Source organism: Papio anubis, chromosome 10, assembly GCF_008728515.1.
Source record: "Papio anubis isolate 15944 chromosome 10, Panubis1.0, whole genome shotgun sequence".
In the NCBI taxonomy this organism is placed as follows: Eukaryota; Metazoa; Chordata; class Mammalia; order Primates; family Cercopithecidae; genus Papio; species Papio anubis.
The window spans coordinates 32,863,983-32,886,867 of record NC_044985.1 but is presented as its reverse complement, the minus strand read 5'-3'; the positions used below and the strand labels follow the sequence as shown (position 1 = coordinate 32,886,867).

The following is a 22,885-nucleotide window of genomic DNA, read 5'->3' as shown; positions in this document are numbered from 1 at the left end:
TCTATTGAAATCAAAATTAAAAATTAAAAAAAAATTCAACGATAGTACATGTCAAGTGACTCCAGTGTTAATAATACTGGAGAATGTATGTCAACAGCAAGAAAATTGACAAGTATCTATTTCTGACTCTGCCTTCATGGAGGTCCTTGTTAAACCCATTTTACTTCCGACTGCCAAAGATCTGCCTACCAACACCCTTCCTCACTACATTCCTTTTCTATTCCAAAGCATGCAATCTTCAAGTTCAGTGTGTTCTGCCATTGTCTTTAGTCCAGTGTAGGTGAGGGACGAGAAACACCTTTCTGAGCCTGACCAGGTGTATCTTACATCTTGTCCAGTTTCTGCAGAAAGATAAGGTAAAATCCATCTCTTCCACATGGAATTCACAGCCTACACCAGCTCCTGGTAGGAAAACGCTGCTAAGCCAGCAGCTCTGGCACCCTGGGAAGAGAATGAATCCCTCTTCTTTTCCAGGTCTGTTAAAGTAGGACACTTTGTCTTTTATGCCCAGATCCCATGTAAATTGAGGAAGAGTAAAAATATAGATATGTATAAAGATGGGCTTCCTCCAAAATGAGAGCTAGACATTTCTTCTTCCAAACCAGAGCTGTAACTTTTGAAGCCAGTTCTTGTCCTTGGAGATCTAAAAGGAGATGTTGAGTTTGTGCCTGATGGATAAAAACAATACCCCTAACAAATGGTTTTTAACTGTGAGGTTTCTTACCACTACAGAGTTCATATATTTAGTGGTTTCATGTTCAAAGGTTTCCAGTAATTTGCGGACACTGTTATTTCAAAAAAAAAAAATCAGTTTGTGCTGAAATGTTATTTATAACTGTCCCAGAGTCTGATAATGCCCCAGTAGTACATACTAGACCATGGGATCCAGTATCAATGACCAACCCAGGAGAAAAGACCGCACCGTCATGATGGAAAATGTGGCCTGCTGCTTCTACCTGCCTGTACAGGGAGTCGCCCGTACCTCTCCACCTCCCTACCCCGTCTCTCAAGCATGGAGTGGCTGTGCAAGATGATGAACTACTGCCATTCCTAGACCACACCCAAGGTAAGTAAGGTGCATGTTCACATCTAAAGGCCTACAAGTCAGTGTGGGCCAAATGAAAATTAGGCAGTGAGTCCAATTCAGTTCATTTACTCTACCTCAACTTTCTATTCAGTTTCTGGCTAGATTCCTTTGAAGGTAGTGAGGTAAGGTAGGCCCCAAGAAATAAAAATAAAATCCTAAACCCCCAAATGACTGAACACACCCCCTCGTGGCCAAGGAGACCCCAGAGGAATGTTAAATACCGAGTTCCAGGCCATGACAGATTGTGAAATTGGAAACGCCTGGTCATACCCCCTCCCTCGCCAATCGGCAGTAGGCCTTCTTCCCCAAGGGTTAAACAGAAGCCAGCCCTTTTGAAATATTCACTCCACTGCTTCACTGCTGATATCAACCACGGCCTGCCCCTGCCCTTCTCTTTTGCAATTTCAACACAACCACCAACCAGTGTTCCTTCCCCAACAAGAGACCACCAACCACGAAGTGGTTCTGGTTCTGGGCAGGCTACTAAGGCTGCACACAGAGAGCCTTCATGTCCTCTGCTTCACCCTTTGATGTATAGGGCCTAATTATAATACATTTAAATGTTAAGTCTCTAAACCAAAGTGAACATGGACCCATGTTGCATACATGTTTTCCTACTATACATGCACATGCCACTCCTTCATGAATCTTCATAACTCCTCCTGTAACCTGTTGAATAAGTCTATTTGGCCACCCTGTGAAAAACATAAATCCCTTTCTTATTCTTTCCACCCTCAAAGTGCTTTATTCTGGCTTCTGGCCAGAGGTTACACTTCCCAACCTGTAAGAATGGTCATCCTGCAGCCTGCAACCCGTTATGAAAAATAAAGCTCTCCTTTCCAAATGTATGGGCCTCATCATACTTCTCTTGACAGTTCAGTGTCACCAGTACATGAAAGGAAGAGAAGGCTCACTCATAAACTCGGATAAAGCTATCACTGGGCTCATCTTGTTATACGCTGGACTCATCTTGTTTTGTTGATGAGACAAAATGGCTGGACTCTGGAAATGTTTCAAGACATGATTGAGCTGAGGATATATGGGTTTTTCTGTTTTCTGGCTGTTCAGAGCTGTCATATTCTAGAAGTATGGACTGGGGAAGGCTCCAAGGGCCACATTTTCCCCCCATCCCAGAGTCCTACCAGGAAGGACCTTGTGAAAATTAAATGGCATTTTAGGAACAAAAATACAAAACCACTGAAGAAAATTTCCTTGATCTGTTCATTCTCCTATATCAAAAGAATTACCATATCAATTCACAGTTATGACCAATAAGAAAAGTACCTGTACCTATAAGGATAAATCTAAAACAAATGTGCAGGAGTCATGTAATTTCTGAGATGACAATCTTCGATATTGTCTGAGCTTATCTTGTCATTTTATAAATTAGAAAAATGAAGCCCAAAGAAGTACAGTGACTCACCCAAAGTCATACTACTCCATTGGCTCTCATCACCCTAATGATGAACTCATAATTATACGAAAAAAACAAGAATGATATAAATGAGGGCTATCAATGAAATTAACTAGGACATCCAATGTCTGGAATCCAAAAATAATCTCAAAAACATGCAATTGATTATTTAAAAATAATCTCAATCTCAATCATACTTCAGAGTCCCAAAAGTAAAGACTTTTTTCAATACTGAAGCACCCAGACACTCCTGATTTCATTAGCATTTTCATCAGCTCTATTTTAGAACTTAGCATAAAAATACCTTCTTCCTTTATCGTTATCAGCAGCAAGCATCAACTTCCCATAAATCAACTCCACCTTCATATTGTGAGGCCACTTAATCACCTCACATCAAATTTTATTGCTCAACACCAATGTATGGTTCAAAAAATTAAATCTTCAAATACAAAATCACCAAACTGAAGCTTAATAAGATTAACTCTATAGTATCTGAGAAGTCTGTGCTAGAATTAGATTCATTCACAAGGATTTATGAAATAATCGGTTACAATGAATGTTCCATGAAAGAATGGTTACGTTTACGAGAGGTCATGTACTCTAAGCTGAGACCTGTTACGCCATCCAAAAAGGGCTTTCAACATTTCCCAGAAATAGTCTACAAAAGAAGCCTGATCTTGGGAGCATTTTCCAGTATTTAACAATCCCAACTCACAACTTGAGTGTTCCCACTAAGCAGACTGATGTAGAGTTCAGCCTTTTAAAGATAAAATGGCTAAATTCAAAGAATTTGGTTTCAGGAAATTGTGACATGTAAGGTAAGCAATGTAATACCATTCCCCAGCTCAACAAAATCAACATATATTCATCAATGACTCCTTTGTATAACAGGCTATATTATTATAAAGCTATGGTGACCAAAACATTGTGGTATTGCCAGAAAGATTTGATCCATGAAACAAAATAGAGAGACCAGAAACCTCCCCCACATACTTTTGGGAGAGATGGACACATTCATTATCTTAATGGTGCTGATGGTTTCATGACTGTACACATATGTCAAAATTTCTCAGACTGCATACTTTAAATATGTGCAGCTTTATGTAAATTATGCCTCAATAAAGCTTTGTTTTGTTTTAAAAATGTCTCTATCCTTTTTTTTTGGTTAATGACAACAATTGGCCTTTCTATATTCCAGCAAATTGTTACCTGTTCTTGGCTGATACCATTTTTAATTCTATCTCTTCCTTCTATTCCTAGCTTCTGGACAGCTTTATACCACCCCTATTATCCCCACATCTCTGACTTTCTTGCTGTCAACAGCACCAATGGCCAGATGTGGTGGCTCACGCCTGTATTCCCAGCACTTTGGGAGGCAGAGGTGAGCAAAACACTTGAGGCCAGGAATTTGAGACCAGCCTGGCCAACATGGAGAAACCCCGCCTCTACTTAAAAAAATAATAATAGTACAAAAATTAGCAGGGCCTGGTGGCACATGCCTGTAATCCCAGCTACTCAGCAGACTGAGGCATGAGAATTGCTTGAACCCAGGAGGCAGAGGTTGCAGTGAGCTGAGATTGTGCCACTGCACTCCAGCCTGGGCGACAAAAGCAAAACACTGTCTTAAAAAAAAAAAACAAAAAACCAAGAACAACAATGTGTACAACCCCAAGGGATTCATCATGATTGGATGATTGATTTATGCCAATTATAGTAATCCTATTCCCCTTTGCTTTCCCAGAAATGTGGAGTGGTCATGTGATCCAATTCTGGCCAATGAAGTGTAAGGATATGTCTCCTGGGGACTTCTGGGATACATTTCCCTCCTGGATTAAGCCTTGGATGTGGTTGAGTGAGGATGTGATGATCGGTACTACAGCAGCTATTTTGCTACCATGAGGCACAATCATCTGGATTATGAAAAGGAAACAGGCTGAGGACAGGAGAAAGGAAATAGAGAAAAAGCCTGAGAATTTGACATTGTTGAGCCATGGCACCAAACCAAAATTTGGTTCTCAAACTTTAATAAGCATAAAGAATCACCTGGAGAATCTTGTTAAAGTGCAGATTTTGATTCAATAGGTCTGAGTGGGGCCTGAGAGGCTGTAGTTCCAATAAGCTCCTAGGTGAGGAAGATCACACCCTGAGTAGCAAGATTTTAGACTTCTCATATTGTGAATAATTAAATATGATTTTATTGCTTAAGCCACTGTTAGAATCCTAATACTTTCACGTCGACTTGTTGGAGAATTTTCACTCCACTGGGTTCTTTTAGAAAAGGAAAAACACAATTCTGAGACTAGAACTGTTGCGTAAGCGATTTAATTCCAAACTTCTGCAACATTAGGAAATAAGTTTGAGAAATAAACCAATTTACACAAAGCCAACCAAGATTTGAAGACATTGCCTAGACCTGAAAGATCATTTTTTTCTCCTCCTCCTCACCCCAACAAACAATTCACTCAGTCATTCAATTAGCCCTTTTTTCATTCATTCAAACGTTAACCAGCACATGGCAGATGCGAAGCACAGTGCTAAGCGTTGAATGCTTAAAAGAGTAAAGCACAGACCCTGCTAACTTGATAGGAGCAGGTAGAGAAGACAAAAGAAGGGCTGGCTTACAGTTTTCACATCATTGGTGCCAATAATTCCACCAATCTCCCCCAGATCTTTCAACAGCAAATTCAGAATCTCAGTTGCCCTTTTCTTCTGGTGGTTGCTAAGCTCTTGTAGCTGGCTCAGCTCTCTCTGCGTGGTTGTTAATGTAGTCTGAAAAACAAATTTCAACAACAGATTCAAAGAGTTGCCCATCAATTTCATACACTCCACATTACACATAACACCATCATGTAGAATGGATTTCTTTGACATGACTTACATGACTTCAACCTAAGAATTCTTTTAAGGCAAACTCTCGCATAGCACTGCATTCTTGGATAAGAAGATGAACTCTTTATCAACAAGTTATATCACATGGCCTGATACATTATATGTCTACATATCAGATGACAATTCCAAGTCAGGGAAATAAGTTATTAAAAATAAGTAAAAGCCAAAAAAGAAGTCCTTAAGTTTATAACATGTAATTGCATCTTCCTACTTACCAGATATTCTATGTCAGTTCTATCTGTTTCATTTCAGGGTCTAAACTTACCTGCAAGGGTCCCCACCTCCACTCCTAAACAAACCTGCTCCCTGGGCCACCTCCATATTCCCACCTGAATTGATAAAGACAGATGGGTCTAGAATAGATGGCCAAGAGGTAGTTTAATAAGTTTAGAAAACAACTTCAAAAAAAAAAGTCTTCAAATTTTCAGAGTGAAGCTGAATTAAACACTCATCTTTTTTCAAAATTAGGTTACTTATTACAAACCAACAATAGGTTACTTATTAAAAACCAACAAATAGTTGGTTTCTCATTATATAGCAGAAGCTCTATTTTCTTGTCAAACTTTAATAAACTCTTCTCTTTTTCATCCTTCATGTATCTTGCCAAAAGGTATGTATTCTTAACTAATGTTCAACATCAGGAAAACGGTTATCTATTTATAAAATTCTCCCATATGCAGCTACAGCATTTTTAAACAATCTGTCTAATTTTAATAGCCTTCTACACCAATCTAGTAATACTTTGGTTTCATGACAAATTAAAAACTGTATTATGAAAAATGTTTCATTGTTTTAAGAAGCAAGTAATATGAAGGACTAATTAAAATAATCCGATAGAAAACACTAAGCAGAGGAAATCTAAGTCGCCCCCTTTCCTAAGCGACTTCGGAATGAGTTTGTTTTATTTTGTTTGGTATTGCCAACTGCTTATGTCATCTTGTTTTTAAAATCCTCAGAGGCAGTAGTCCCCATCTTGGGAAGCTGCTAGAAAAGTCTTCCTCCATGCAGCTGAATGTACGCCGTGAGGAGCATTTCCTGTCAGCCTCACAGTCGGCAGATCAGCATTCTCCTGCGCCATCTGCTACTTCTTTTTAAACTGGATGCTTTCCACAAAGCAGGCTGGGCACAAGCTCAGGACACCAGGCCACTGGGCAGAGGTACTAAGGACAGCAGGTTAGAGCCAGTCAGCTTCTCCACCACCCATTTTCCAGGTAGAAAAGGACATATTCCACCCCGCCATGCCAAACACTCACTGCTCCTGCTACCGCTAGCTCACTGCAGAACCTATGGCGTCTTTCATTTGGAGAATCTGGAAATAAGGGAATGTGCAGGCTGAAGCACTGGCTTAAAACAGAACAGCAAACCAACAAACAAGGGCAGCTTAGTTCCAGGCTCCTGAAGGTAACAGCCAGGACAGGAAGCTGACTGGAGGGAATGGAATTCATTTAGGAGGGTATAAGCAAGAAGAGTGAAGTCCATATCTCCCATGGGACCCCACTCTTGCCAGTAACAATGCTTTGAGATGTATGTATTGATACTGTAGCATATGCACAGATGTGCACTAAGTGCTTTACATAAACTGTCACTAATCCTCACACCATGCAAGCAGCATGTTATCATCACCATTTTTACAGATAAGGGAATGAATACTCACGAAGCTTAACTGTCTCAGCTAAGGTCTAAGAGTTATGAAGTCAGACTTGTAACTAAGATTTTTCTGGCTCCAAAGTCTGCACTCTTGTGACTATTCCCACAAAGCATCCCCACTAATGTTATCGACTCTCTGGATATAAAACAGTCACGTGCAGTTCCAGGATGAGTGAACAAAAGTCACTTGCATGAAGTATTTCAATTGTTGGAGGGACCTCAGGGAATGCATCTAACACTGAATAACTATTCAGCTACTGCCTCCTTATACCATGTCTGTCAATGAATATCAATATGAGTACAGGAATGGCAGCCAAGGAAGTCCCACCCCCTAGACACAAATGCTCCAACCGTTTTCTGGGCCAGCTCGTCTGTCAGCTGCTCATTGGCCCGGGTCTTATCCTCCACTTCCTGTGATTTCTGGTCATAATTGACAGCCAGCTCCTCCAGGGCCTGGAGAACTTCTTTCACCTCATCCTTGGCTGCCTCATTTTCAATCTGGAGACGTGTCAGCTCCTCCTGTATCTTTTCATAATCTCTTCTTGTGGAAGCTAAAAGCTGGGAAAATGAGATGGCATGGAACTTGTGAATCTAATGTTCAAATGTTTATGTTCTATGCTGTATCCAAAAGTAAGTAATTTAAAAGCCAGATATAAGAAAACAAGTTGGAAAAGTTCAGGATGATGGGAAACCCCACTGTATGGTCCAGACGATAAAAAAATAAAAGAAAAAGGCAGATATGCTCTTATTGCAAAAATCTGCTTTGTGTGCATGTGTTTTGTTTTGTATGTTGTTTTTCATATGTTGTTTTTGTTGTTGTCGTTGTTAGTTTACAGCTGTATACCCTTAACTCAAAGAATGAATTACACATCAAAAATCACTGCATTTTATAGCTATTCCATAATTTAAGCAAAGGATGGGGCCAGGCGCAGTGGCTCATGCCTGTAATCTCAGCACTTTGAGAAGCTGAGGCAGGTGGATCACCTGAGGTCAGGAGTTCAAGAACAGCCTGGCCAACATGGCAAAATCCCATCTCTACTAAAAATACAAAAAAAATAGCTGGGTATGGTAGTGCACACCTATAATCCCAGCTATTCGGGAGGCTGAGGCAGGAGAATCGCTTGAACCCAGGAGGCAGAGGTTGTAGGGAGCCGAGATCATGCCACTGCACTCCAGCCTGGGCAACAGAGTGAGACTTCATCTAAATAATAAATAAATAAACAAACAAACAAAAGATCTGAGTCATTTCCAAGGAAATGACAACGAATAACACTTACATAGTTTTTAAATGTTATCAGGATTTCACATTGTAAACGGGTTGACTTCACAATCAACTAAAACAGTGTACAAGAGTGATCGGTCACCTTTTTTTAACATCCATCATGAAGATATAGAAGGATGTACCCCAAACATTATCATTAGTTAAAAGCGAATATCTGGGCTTGCCGATGCTCTCATTATCTTTGTTCCTATATTGGTTTTCCTATATTGAACAGATACTGCCTTGATAGTATAGAAAAATAAAAATGTTAAGGAGTTTTAACAGTAACAAGAAGGAAAGTTTATCTCAGGCAGCTGTGCCAATGCTGGGGAGACTGGAGTAGAAATGGGAGGTAGAGGACAGGAAACTCAAGCAAATGGAAGGCCTCGACTATAGCTAAGAGAGAGAGAATAAGGAAATATGGTTCACCTGATTATAAAAGTGTAGCTTGTCTCTCTATCAAGGGAAGTGTTTGGGCAGGGGAAGTAATCATTGCCCTAAAGAGATGAAGAGGAACAAAGAGGAAGGAAATGGTTACAAAGTCCTTTATGCCTACAGAGGCCTGGGACTGAGGACAGGAACCCAGGCACCTGCTGTCATTGCACAGTGGGATTCAATCCATAGCATTTCAGCAACGAAGCAGAAAGCAGCTTAAAGCACAAAAGAGAACAACACTTAAACGGTCCTCAGCAAGGGAATTATTAATTGTGCATGTTTGATAGGTTGGCTGGCTATCCTTTGCTTAGGTTCTGGTTTGTAAAATACTTGGCGAAACACAGTGTAATAAAAACACTTACTGAAGAACTGAATGCCTTTGGGGAGAGACTGAAAACAATTTGCCTCCTTTTTAGTGTATTAAATACATGCTGGCGCAGTACTCGGGCCCCGTTCTCTTTGCCTTCCCCTCCTCTACCTTCTATTTTTGTTTTTGTTTATGTATCCCTACAGGACAGCAGGAGAGAACATGGTGTATATCAAAGATCTGAGCCAGCTGATCGCAAAACTGAAGTAGGACTCAAACAACAGGACACAGTATTGCTGGGTATTTGGAGGCAGAATCATCCTTGCCCAAGGCCAGGTGCGGTGGCTCACACCTGTAATCCCAGTGCTTTGGGAGCCAAGGCAGGAGGCATGCTTGAGGCCAGGAGTTCAAGATCACCTTTAGCAACATAGAGAAATTCTGTCTTAAAATATTAAAAAACTAGCTAGGTATGGTGGCACACTCTTGCAGTCTTAGCTACTTGAGAGTCTTACGCGGGAAGATCACTTGAGCCCTGGAGGTTGCAGTGAGCCATGATTGCACCACTGCATTCCAGCCTGGACAACAGAGAGAACCTGTCTCAAAAAAAAATAAAAATAAAAAAGGATCATCCTTGCCTGATCACCCAACCAAAGGTCTCTGCCCTTCCGGGACGAAGTGTAGCCACTGGCTACTCAATCTCAAAACATCAGGGGTTTTTGAAAGTCAGACATGTATTTTCTAAATTCAGTGATAATCAGCTTGTAAGAGGCAGTGAAGGGAAATCTACCAAGAAATTTCCACATGATTCTGTGATTATGAAAAGCTTCTTTGCCAATTAAATTCCTGGAATAAACATCAACAACAAAGAGTAATAGAAGAACTTTGTGGAAAAAAAATATATTGCATTCTTTACCTCGTCCTGATCCAACATCTGTTGCTTCAGCTTTTCAGCCAGCTGGCTCTGCTGGTTAATTTCATCATCCTGAAACGAAACATCATGTTTGGTTTTTTTTGTTAGTTATGTCATTTTTGATATCCCAGTCTCCCAATGACAGGCGACTTGCTAATAAGAAGGAAGGAATGGTGTGGCGTTGCTGCACAGAAAGCAGACAGGTTCCGAGATCTCATTCACTTAAAATACCTCTTCACCCACCTTTCTCAGCAGATGAAACAGCTGAATATTCTGGAAATATAATATCCCGCACATTCAACTCAATTCCTGCTCATTGAGAAATCAGAGATCTAGAGTTTGGGAACTGAAAGGGACGTTAGAGATATCCCTTCTAATTCAAAGATGTTAAGAGTGAAATTCCTAATTCAAAAAATAAAGGAGTGAATTTCTATCTAGCTGCACTATCATATGTTATTGTCCCAAGTCTTGTCAAACACATCAGTAAGCAGGAGTGCTACCACCGGATCAGTAGGGAGAGCCAACGTTTCCACTGCAAACCTCTCAGACTGGAGAAACATGAACTGGAGATTTGGCACTGGAAGACCTCCCTCTCGACTGGAAGTTAATTTTCTTAACAATTTAAAAACAAACAAACAAATGAAAAAAACAAAAACCAAAAAAACCTCAGGGCAGCTGAGGGGCAGAAGCATTCATGCTTACTTTCTCGGCTGTCACTGAAGTGGGAAAGGCAAATTCTCTCTTCTCTCTCTCATTTTCTGCCACTAGGTGTTGCTGCCACAAAAGCAAGGGTATTTGCTGCCTACCTCTCCCCACCTCCCCTTAGACTCGGTCCACCCCCAGTGCAGGCTAAGCAGCAGGCAGATGACGGCTAACTACATAAAAAACACAGTCTTCACTGCATTATTTTCACGACTTCAAATAAAATTTAAAACAGACTGGGAAGATAACAACCTGGCTTCGAGGGTCTAAACAACAGACAGCGTCAGATTCAATTGAGCATCCTTGGGCACTTCTTCGTGCCAGGTCCTGCCTAGGTGTTTTCATCAGCAGCCCAAAAAAACGCACCCTGTACTGTGCCTTTTGCCTTTTCCACAGATGAAATCCAACCCACACTTAAGGGCCTGGGTCACAGAACCTCAATGTTCCACGGGATATTCCCCAGCCTGTTTGGCGGTATCTATGCATACATTTGAATCATGTTAATTTAATGTCACAAACTAATGCTTTCCATGGAGAAAGAAAATTCTAAAATCAGCCATAAAGGATTTGAATCTCCTTGTCCTTTATGTAGAATATCATTTGGCTTCGCTTTTCTGCTCAGAGAGATCCTGTTTCTACTGAACTCTTTACACCAATGTTTCTTTAACTGTTCTATTTTCCTGCACGAATCATATTTCTGGCAGGTGAGTTAGAGAAATTATATCAGAATGAAACCTCCAAAAACTGGCACTTCTACAACTAGAAGACTATTCTGTAGATATATTTTCTCTTCTACTTTATAAACGTAGCATGTCAGTTACCAGGAACGATTTTGTGTTTATGTTCCTGAGCACTTAAATATTAAACAACTTAGCATAAAGGATTCAAAGAATTTACCATTGGAGAGCCACCATCTCTTCTCCTGGGACAAATGGACAAGCACTACAAGTGATATAAACCGTGAAAGGAGAGAAATGGAGTGAACTCTGTCCTTACACTGTGCTCATTTCAAAGCCTGAAGATGCAGGCTTCCTCCCAACAGGTGACAAGCTGGGATGCAGTGATTTTTAAGGTACAGTGAAAAACCAAGGGCCCCTGGCCCCACCCGGGAAGGATGAAGAACAAGGATGATATTACAGAAGACGTGGATCACTTGTATCACAGACATTTCCCAAACTACATTTACCCTTTATTAAGGCAACTTACCTAAGGAATTAATGAGATCCACTGTGATTTTTTTTTAAAGTCTTTCAAAACTTCCAGAATAATAAGCTGTGCTTATATCTACACATTCAACTGCATCTCTTAGAACATGCATAAGCATGCTCACTCTGATGCCGGCTCTAAAGATCTAGTCCATGGATAACAGATTTTAAAGTACTTTTCAGAAAGTATTTTATACTTGAATTTTCTTATACATGAAATAACATGAGGCCAGGTACAGTGACTCACGCCTATAATCCCAGCACTTTGGGAGGCCAAGGCAGCTTGATCACTTGAGCCCAGGAGTCCGAGACCAACCTGAGCAACATGGCAAATCCCTGTCTCTACAAAACATAAAAAAAAAAAAAAAATTAGCTGAGTGTGGTGGTATGTGCCTGTAGTCCCAGCTACTCAGGAGGTTGAGGCAGGTGGATGGCTTGAGCCCAGAAGGTTGAAGCTGCAGTGAGCTGTGATTTCACCACTGCACTCTAGCCTGTGCAACAGAACAGACCCCATCTCAAAAATTAAAAAATAATGCGGCCGGGCATGGTGGCTCAGGGCTGTAATCCCAGCACTTTGGGAGGCCAAGGCAGGTGGATCATGAGGTCAGGAAATCAAGACCACCCTGGCCAACATGGTGAAGCCCCATCTCTACTAAAAATACAAAAATTAGCCGGGTGTGGTGCTGTGCGCCTGTAGACCCAGCTACTCAGGAGGCTGACGCAGGAGAATCGCTGGAACCTGGGAGGTGGAGGTTGCAGTGCACCAAGATCATGCCACTGGACTCCAGCCTGGGCAACAGAGCGAGACTCCATCTCAAATAATAATAATAATGATAAATAAAACAAAATAACATGCACACCCTTATAAATGAGGAACTGGTCAACCCCAGTTGTCAACAGGTCACTGGTCACCTTTAATTATGAAGATGTTTTTGTTGCAATGGTAATCTGCATAAAAATAATCAATTTTCATTTCTATTTAAGCTTGGTTCATGTCAGGATCTCCAAGAGCAGAGCAGTAGCATAGAGGGACAGGGACTAAGAGACAGGGAGTGCCAGCGCCAACTTGTTCACAATGTGTCTCTGTTGGTGGTCCCCTTGGCACCTCACCCCTTCCACACCACACACAGAAGTAAGCAGAGCCCAGTCCAGCCCAGGAGAAAGAAGGAAACTAATATTTACTGGGCACGTGCAATGTACCGGAAACTTTTAACCCTCACCACAACCTTTCGAAGTAACAGATATGAGTCCCACGATACAGATGAGAAAAGCACCTTCAGCAGGGCCAGGCATCAGCCAGGACTCAGCATTATCGTCACAAGTTTGCCCGGGTCTCAGTGTCATTGTCATAGATCTGACTCCACAGCGCATGCTTGCCCATCACACAGCATGGCCTCGGGAGAGTACCTGTGCTTGGAGCCCTGGTGGGGCAGCACGGAGGGACAGAAGGGGCAGCTGGGAGGAAACCGTGTGGTCTTTCTCCCTCCACACCCTAAATAGATTCACTGAGGTGGACCAGGTCCTCATTTAAAGGGCTGAGGGTGAAATGGGAAGAGCACTGGGTGGGAGTCAGAAGATTTATATAACCTCATCCTAGCTCTGCTGCCTGTGTGTGACATACCCTTGGGTAAGTCACAAAACTACCCTGGGCTAGTGCCTCACCCAGACCTAAATACCTCCTGTTCTACCTTTCAGTAAACTAAGAAGGGGCCATATCCCACCTCATATATTCTTCAAGTGTCAAACCACCTACGTCAACAGAAACATGGAAGTGCCTCCTAGAACATTTCAGAGGAGGACCCCTAAGAACGACAGCTGGTGAGACATAATCAGGCAGTCTATGGGAAGGGTCACTGAGGGCAAACCATTAGCTCTGGTGCCCCCTAAGGCTGAGGTTTTTAGGCTCAGTCCTCTCCCATATCTCTCAGCATCATTGTGCGGTGGACCACAAATACTAGCCTCGAACAGTGGGTCTTACAGAATTTTCAAAGCACATGCTGTAGGAAAATGACATAACAAAATGGCCTAGGCTGACCATCAGGAGACAGAGACTGTCAAGCCAGTTCTTCAGCTACCAACTGAATGCCTTGGACATGGCATTTTCATCTCTCTGTCCTAATCACTACATTTTGTATGCTGGATTTGAGACTCTAAAGTCTCTCTCTTGGATCAATGAAAGTTCCTTGTGCTGCCAAGGTAAATGATCCCGATTCCGCCATGCAGGCGTCTATTCATAGAGAACTGAGCACAGAAACAGCTTCTCACCCTCTCACCCAGGATTCTCTGCGATTACTAAAAATGAGCCCATCGGTTCTAAAATGAGAAAAAAATGCATATGGTCTAATGTTCTTTACTGTTTAAACAATAGCAATTCCTTGGAGAAATCAAGAAATTGCATATACTGTTAACTTACTATTGATCTATTTTTTCTCTTTGTTTGAAGCTTTGCATAAAATACATAGACAGAAATGGAAGATAACGGTATGCTTGGAGCCTAAAGGGCAAGTAACCCATCTCATGGGTGTGAATATTTTATTAAATGTGTTTTCAGAAGGGTAGGATGACCCCAGAATAACGCTGTGGTTATAGTGCAAGCTCTTGGAATCATAAACAAGCAGAACTACCTTCCTTAAGGCAACCAGTCACATTCGGCTTGCAAAGGTTATACCAGACTCTGAGCTTTACCCCAAAGAGAGAGGCCTGTAAGATTAATGGCAATGTTAACATAACAAAGCTGTTTCACACAAGCCAGAGGTGTCCCTAAGCACTCTGAGCTGAACCACAATAGAAAAGATTAAATCAGACTAAAAATATCAGCAACCTTGATGAAATGAAGTGAACTGAAAGGATTTAGAATATTCCAAGGGCAACATGCCAAGATCATATAAAACATCAATTTAATTCTCATGCCTCTGGGATTCCTAACCCAACCTTTAATTGGTTCTCCCAGTGTTCTCCAACGCCTCTTTTCCTCTATGCCAACTTGTGCATTTACATGACTATTTGAGTCCCAAAAGCTTGTCATAAAATTGGACATCCCCAGTTAGCATGTTCAAACTACTTCATTCAAGAATATACCCGTGGCCGGGCGCGGTGGCTCAAGCCTGTAATCCCAGCACTTTGGGAGGCCGAGACGGGCGGATCACGAGGTCAGGAGATCGAGACCATCCTGGCTAACAAGGTGAAACCCCGTCTCTACTAAAAAAATACAAAAAACTAGCCGGGCGAAGTGGCGGGCGCCTGTGGTCCCAGCTACTCGGGAGGCTGAGGCAGGAGAATGGCGTGAACCCGGGAGGCGGAGCTTGCAGTGAGCTGAGATCCGGCCACCGCACTCCAGCCTGGGCGACAGAGCCAGACTCAGTCTCAAAAAAAAAAAAAAAAAAAAAAAAAAAGAATATACCCGTGAAAAGAGCTTCACCAATTAGGTAAAGCCATCAGACCACACTACTATCTGTTTCTCATCCCAGAGCCTTATAGCTATATGATTAAAGTACATGCTTGAATTTTGGGAGTCACCACCCTTGCCCCTAGCTGAGGCTACTGCTGGAGTTTCCAAGAGGTGAAGAGAAGAAAGGAAAGGAGACTTAAAGATCACAGACACTCACACACCCCGCCTTTCATGCAGTAATCAGCCCAGTCCAATCTCTAGAAGACAAGACTCTAAGTAACAACTGCCTGTCTGACTAGGCCAACACACTGCTCTTTCAGTCAAGTTCCCTTTAACATTTCCAGTCCACATGAATCAAGCTCCCTGAGTCTGCACCATTAAAGTGCTAGGGTAGGTATTAGAAAACCAGACATAAAGATCGGGCTGTAGCCCTACATCAGCTCCACAGGGAGCTGGGACCGCCCTCTTTCATCTTTGTAGCGGAGTGAGAACTATAAATCTCTGGCCACAGACCTTGTCATCCAGTTGTCTGTAGAGACTGGAGATCTCTTCATCATACTTCTCTTTCTCCTCTGTAGAGATGCCAGCAACAACAGGAGCAATATTGTCTATGATGGGGGTGTTATCACAAGGCTCCAGGTTCTTCTGGTCCTTGGCACTGATCTGTTCATCCTCAGGCACAGCTTCTCCTGCAAAACATAGCCGAGCAGAGTTGGGGATTAAAGAAATTGAGTATGAAACCCTCCAGGAAGAGTACTAAAAATAACCAGTCCTGGTGAAAAATACACAGAGGACACAATAAAGGGTTGTTGTGTGGTTACAGTTTGTGTTCTTTCTATTTGATAAGAAAGGTCTTAGTGAATTGGCCAAAACAAGTCTAAGAAAAAAGAGAACTGTGTAAAATCTCCCCTCTCAAGATGCATCCCTGAAGTAAACCGGTTCCAAGCTACTCCAACATGCAGAGATGCCTGAATTCTTTACATTCATTTTGCTTTAGTTGAGGAATATCCTGGGGCTTTACTAGAATCATATTCTCTCTAGTGATTGATTAAAAAGGAAACAGACCTCTAAGGCATCCTAATTATGAATTAATTATGTCACTGTTTCATTAATAGAAACAGCCAAGTAAAGAAACACACTGGCATTGTTCGATAAAACACTGTAAGGCTCAAATCCTCTGAATTCAAGAATCTCTGAATCTGAGGTCAGAAGACAGGGTAGCCCTGGATCCAAGACTAGCGCTGCAAAAGCTCACATTTCAATACCACTGTCTCCCCCAGAAGCCAGAATTAATTGGCTCTGCTGGAAAGTTCAAATAGAATAATCTACTGTGATATCAGGTAGTCTTAGGAAAGAAATGCAGCCAATCTAGACTATCTTGCAGAGATCCTACCTACGACTTCTCAGTCTGCAGAGTAGCATTTGTTGGGGCCTTCAAAGGAAGAATTGCCAAATTTGACAATCAAACTGATGGAAAAGGTACAGCTCACAAGCTGGCCAGTGGCTATCTCCAACAAGAACATCAAAGACATAAAGTGCATAAAAAGGATTCTAAGAAAACTACTGGCCCCACTGAGTCTCCCAAATATCTTCCTGGAAAGCAAAACCAAACCCAACATACTTTTCCATCACAATGTTTACCATCAACACCACAATCATCTTGCTGCAGTCAGTAGTCAGAGTGTCTGCAGTATTCCAAGCCTCACCCCAGTTCTCAGCCCACAAACTCCATTTTGTAAAAATTCCCCAGGAAAACTGCGTTGAGTCAGAGAGTTTTTCAAAAATAAATGACAGAAGGCAGGGCACAGTGGCTCAGGCCAAGACGGGCAGAAAACTTGAGGCCAGAATTCAAGATCAGCCTGGCCAACATGGCGAAATACCATCTCTAGTAAAAATACAAAATTCAGTATTTGTACAAAAATACAAAAATTAGCTGGGCGTGGTGGTGCACACCTGTAATCCTAGCTATTTGGGAGGCTGAGGAACAAGAATCGCTTGAACCCGAGAGGCGAAGGTTGCAGTGAGCCGCGATAGTGCCATTGCACTCCAGCCTGGGCACCAAGAGTGAGACTTTGTCTCAATAAATAAATAAATAAATAAATAAATAAATAAATAAATAAAAATAAATAATAGAGTAACTGAGATCTCAATCTGTGGCTTCATTAACAATATATATCATGCTTCAAGGAACCCACCTGAACACTGTACACATTTATCTCAATATAAACAAAACACTGTCATAGTTTAGTTCTGCTGCTTATGACTCCATTATCTCACTGAATAACCACAAAATACGACATGGGGCCTCCGTGTCAAGTAAAATTAACACCCAATGTTTTCACTTTTGTATCACAGTTCCATTTGAAGCAGCAACTTGAAGCAAAACGTAGAATAAACTATTACTTTGCTGAATATAAAATTGAGCCAACCCTTTTTCCTTTTCCAACAAGACTGTGCTATACTTAAGCCTTTTTTCTAAAATTATTGACCTGAAACAAAACCAGAATATCAGAGTAGCCTTTGAACTGAACCTGAACCAAATCAATATTTCATTCAGTTCCAATTCCTGGCTTAAAATATCCATCAACAACCTTAGTGTGCAGACTGGATTTCATCCAATTAAAGGATCTATATTCTCTACAGTCTGCTAAATCCATGGGCTATAAAAGCAGTATCGTGTTTTTTTTTTTTTTTTCTTAAACATATTAGATAGAGATAGATATAGACGGAGATAGATAGATAGATAGATAGATAGATAGATAGATAGATAGATATTCTAACCACACAAATAATTCAGGATACATTCTTAACATAAACAACTCATAAGCAATGTGGAATATACAACTAAAATTTGAAAGTCCTCCTTCACCCCTCCCTTCTAATTCTGTTCCTTCCCCAGAGAAATTCGCCACTAACACTTTGGTAAATATCCTTCCTCTTCTTGGATTGTGACAGTATCTCTAATTTTTGAGCTCTAGCTTCTAAAATTTGGGAACAGGGCAATCCAATACAGTATGAATTTAATCTTCCAGCTTAGGCATGACAAAGATGAAATTCTTAGCTGTACTAGACCAGACACCAACCAGAACATGGTCACATTATCCACAGGCCAACTCACTCCAAGTAAAGAGGTAAGATACAAAAACATCTGGAAGAGACATATTCCCTGTGTTCTTTGGTTTCAAATGGCCAAAGAGGCAACGGTATCATGAGGCTAGGGTGAGCTAAGGAGCTGCCCAGTGTGTGTTTTGATTCAGCTGAGTGGGCAGGGGCTGGGGATAGACTTCTATAACCTTAGCAGCAAGTGACCTGTTCTAACCAAAGTCACAGGCCTGACTTCCCCTAAAGCTGCCCTCTTCTCCCATTAAGGAATTACAGCATCACCAAGTAGAAGGGTTGTCCCAGATGGCAGAAATCCAGCAAGCTAGCCAATGCTGCTACAAGGCACTGTGAAAGTAGTCAAGAGACTCCGTCATCTCCAGTGCTATGGCAGGACGCTAAAGCCACATTGTACCTTTAAACAGGTCTCATTAATCACAAGCCCATCTCCTGCTTCCTCTCTTGGTTTACTTTCTGTAAAGGAGAGGAAATAACAATGCCTTTATCACAGGGTTGTTCTAAAGATAAATGAAGATAGCATATGTAAAAAGCACAAAAGGCAATATTGTTTAAAGTCCATCTCTTATCCCCTCCTCTCCCTGACAAATTTGCAACTTTGTAGGCTTGGCAGATAAATTACTATTTTTACTTATTCTGTGATTTGTGTTTCTGAGATCTTCACAATAACTTTGTGGCTGGAGCTCAGTTCCAAAAATAAAACATGGTATAGCTATGCAAGTCCCTTTCAGGTTTATTTTTATTATTATTAAAACAGTATTTGAAACCTATAGCAGACTTTGTGGTTTCTCTTGAACAATTCTCTCAATCAAAGCATTAACATGTCTCCTACAAAGCTACATCTAAACAACCAGTTCTTCTCAGTTTATATTCTAAAGGTCAGGCAGTCAGGATTATTTTTTACAGCAGCCATTTCAACGGAGAAGAACAAAGCCACAACACGCAGTAACTAAAGCAGCACATCTCCTGCCCAGAGAAGAACCAAGAGCCGGTTTTCCAACACCACTGCCCTTTAAAGGGCCGAGAAAATGACTTCCAGAAGCGTCCTGGTAACTACACCGTCCGGCTCACAAACACGTCCGGGGACTGTAAATCCCCAACACTAGGCAAGACCTGACACTAGCTTATCTGTCTCCATGGCAATCTCACCACGCTAATGGAGAATATTCCCTGCACTGCAGTGGACCGAGTCCCTGGAGAAGCCCCCACATGGTGATTATGGAATAACTGATTCAAACAAGGAAGACAGCAGCAAACAGACTCTAGAGAAATAATGCCCTGAACTCTGATGGTGGGAGAAGGAGAAAAAGACCACCAAAGGAAGATTAGCATCTATTTTTAGTCTCCCTCTTTGCATTAAAAGCAGATTTCTCTTAGTTTAGCCCCTGAGGCTTATACCTGCTGTCTATAGGAAAAGAGCTCATAATATTGTAAAGCATCTGAAAGGCCTCCCCCCAAACACACTGGAAACCTTCCCCTTCTTTAAATAAGCATCCTGGCATTTACCATTGTCAGATATAATTACCTTTAAGGACTAAAAAGATTTGTGTTTACATAGGAGCATTCACTGAAGCATACCTGTAAGGCTTACAGAGCATTCTAATTATAAAATAAAAACTCCCAGAGGGCGTAAATAACATCTCTACAAAAAACAGAAATCCATCAACGGCAACAGATGAGAATGACACACTAATCAAAAATTCTCATTAGGGCTATTAAAATTTCTAAAATAGGTTTTTGGGTTTTTTTTTTTAAAGAAAGAAAACCATTAGACTGCCAGTAATTCATTAAAATTTCACACATGAAATAGCAACAAGCTAGTTATCCTTTTCATAAGTTGAGTTCCTAAAGCCTCAGGAGAACACAGAAAGGTAATTGCATTCTCTCAGTAACTCTGGAGCAGATTTGCTGGTCACTCACAGCTTCCGCCAGAAACCACAGCAGATCTGGCAAACGAGATGCTTTCTTTTAATACCAATTAAATAGGCCCAGTGGCAGACCTAATGGTAGGTAATTTCTATATCAAAGAAACTAAAAGGAAATCTTTAAGTTGCCAGATGGGTGAGAGCAGCTGGCTACAAGATGTCATTATATAAATGTGATGTTAAAAAAAAAAATTCCTTGATGAGATTATTTTGCATGCAAATAGCATCTTTCACCCTCATTCCTAAAAATACTGTAAGCAGCTTAAAACATCCTCTAATCCCTCCTACAGCGATTTTCTAATAAACTGGTCACCTGGGACTCTGCATCCTCCTTACATTCATGACCTCCTGAACAGGCCACAACATTCTCTTAGTGGACAGACTAAGGTATTTCTATTACAGGGTTTGGTTGTGTTCTCAAAAGCAAGCAGAGGGCCTAGTAAATTAGATCTTTCCAATGAAATGTTAATTCCTGAGAGTCCGTTATAATCATGGATCTGAGAAGGGGGCCAGCATCTTCGAAAATTTAATGCTAAAAAAGCAAATTGTGTTCCAATTGTGGCGGTCCCAAAGTTCCACAAAGCCCCAAATCAGACTAGAGGCTACAGATTTAGCTAGTTACTGAACCATGCCTGCTGGCCTCACGGGTTTTGAGCTGGATGAACAAATCTGCGTTAGAGACTGCCGATTTTTCCACACTTCCTCAGTCTGTGATGAAATTGTTTCTTTGCATGACTTCAGCAGATAAGGTAAATCTACATCCACTGTTTTTTAATCTTACAGGCAATTATACAAAAGAAGTGAATCTGCAGATACACCAATTTGCCAGTCATTTCCCTGTTCTCCTGACACCTGGATTTTCAGGTCCTCCTTTTTCTGACTTAAATCCCTGTAAAAAATTATTTTTCAAGTGTAAAATTCAAAGTATCAGAAGAGAGCACGTGTGAAGACTGACCTGGCAGCAACAGGGAGCTGTGCACGCAGCCTTCACCCCTCCCTCCCCGTCCTCCTGTCAAGAGTTTTCTTGATGGATTGGGAGGAGGTTAGCATGAGCTGGAGCTGTAATTCACTCTGAATCCAACTATCTAACTCTATCTCCATATATAGGATTGTTCGAGTCTTCTCCGCACATATGAGCAACAAAGCAATAGAGCTTTCAAAAAAAATTCCATTTTCTGGCAACTGCCCCACTCCATCTATCTGTTCCTTAAGCAAGCAGGCTGAACGAATCTCTGTGAGGCTAAAGAGCCAACAGAGCCTCCAGATTCGAAGAAAGACCAGCCATTGATTACGGCCCACAAGATGTCACTAGTAGATTGTAGTGAACATTTGTTGCTTTTCAGCCACTCGACACCCATTCTTACAAAATAGCACCTCAACTTCCTTTTAAGGAATTAGCCCCCTCAACTGTGTGCAGTCTTCATCAGACAATTGATCAAAGTGCCCTGCTCTTCCCCAGCCAAGGCACACCAGCAAGCACAGTATTCCCACTTCTATCCTGGGCCTCTGCTTCTCCAACATAATCACATAGAGAAGGGAAAAAGTGTTAATTCCAGGTGCGGCCACTTAAGAGACCTGCCTGTCTCTGCTGCCTGCTGCCTGCATCCCTGAAGCAGCCCCAGCCTACACTTGTCGGAGCCTGTTGCCTCTGCTATCCTTTGGAGTCTGCGAATCATTCGTGTCCTTCTAACGCATTCTCTTTTGGCTTTAGCCAGGCAGTGTCAATTCCTGTCGCTTGCAACCCAAGGATCCTAACTAGCACCCTGGGGAACGGAACCAGGCCAGTGGGTGGCTCTCCTTAACCCCATGCACATGCCCGGAGTTATCCTGCCTCCATGGTAATGTCAGAAAGGAATTAAAGCTTAGTGTAGTGTATGTGATATGAGTCACAGGCCTTCTTCTGAGAATCAAGGTTCAACAGTGCCCAGAGGAGAAAACTGCTCGGCCTACATTCTGAAGTGGCCCCTGTCTTAGCTGCAGCTGCTATAAGAAAAGAACCATAGACTGGGTGGCTTATACAGAATTTATTTCTTACAGTTCTGGAGGCTAGAAGTCCAAGATCAGAGTGCCAGCATGGTTGGGCCCTCCTGGTGAGGGCCCTCTTCTGGGTTTGCAGATGGCATCTCATTATAGTCTTACATAGTGGAGACCAGAGGGAAGGAAGCTCTCTCAGAACTCACAGGACACTAATCCCATTATTGAGGGTCCATCCTCAGAACCCTATCACCTCCTAGAGGCCCCACCTCCTACTATCACCACCTTAGGGGTTAAGATTTCAACATATGAATTTGGGTAGACACAAAACATTCAATCTATAGCACCCATCGAGCTACAAAGGGTTGAAAATTGGTACAGGTGGAGGTGTGGGGGAGGGTGAGACCAACCCCTAGGCATGTAATAGACAATGTAGTATTTCACCAATTTTGAATGATTTAGGGCAGGGCATGCCCTGTCCTGTGGCACAGTACCATCACTGCCAACTGGATCAAACTTATCTATTTTCACTTATCTCCATTATCTGCCTGCACCTGATCTGTAGTTGATTTCCTACTCCTTTGTATTGCTACTTCATTCTATGTAACAGCAAGTAGGAAAAAG

At 41.8% G+C, this 22,885-nt stretch overlaps 1 protein-coding gene across 1 annotated transcript in view; it reads right to left on the bottom strand.

The window, feature by feature from the left end:
* Positions 1-22,885, bottom strand: part of KIF5C (kinesin family member 5C) — a 152,716-nt gene that overhangs the window by 37,701 nt on the left and 92,130 nt on the right. Inside the window, exons 12-15 of the mRNA XM_031651222.1 lie at positions 15,759-15,934; positions 9,954-10,022; positions 7,389-7,595; positions 5,124-5,270 (exon numbers count right to left, since the gene is read on the bottom strand). Coding sequence (XP_031507082.1) covers positions 5,124-5,270; positions 7,389-7,595; positions 9,954-10,022; positions 15,759-15,934 — 599 coding nt within the window. The remainder of the gene's footprint in view (positions 1-5,123; positions 5,271-7,388; positions 7,596-9,953; positions 10,023-15,758; positions 15,935-22,885) is intronic.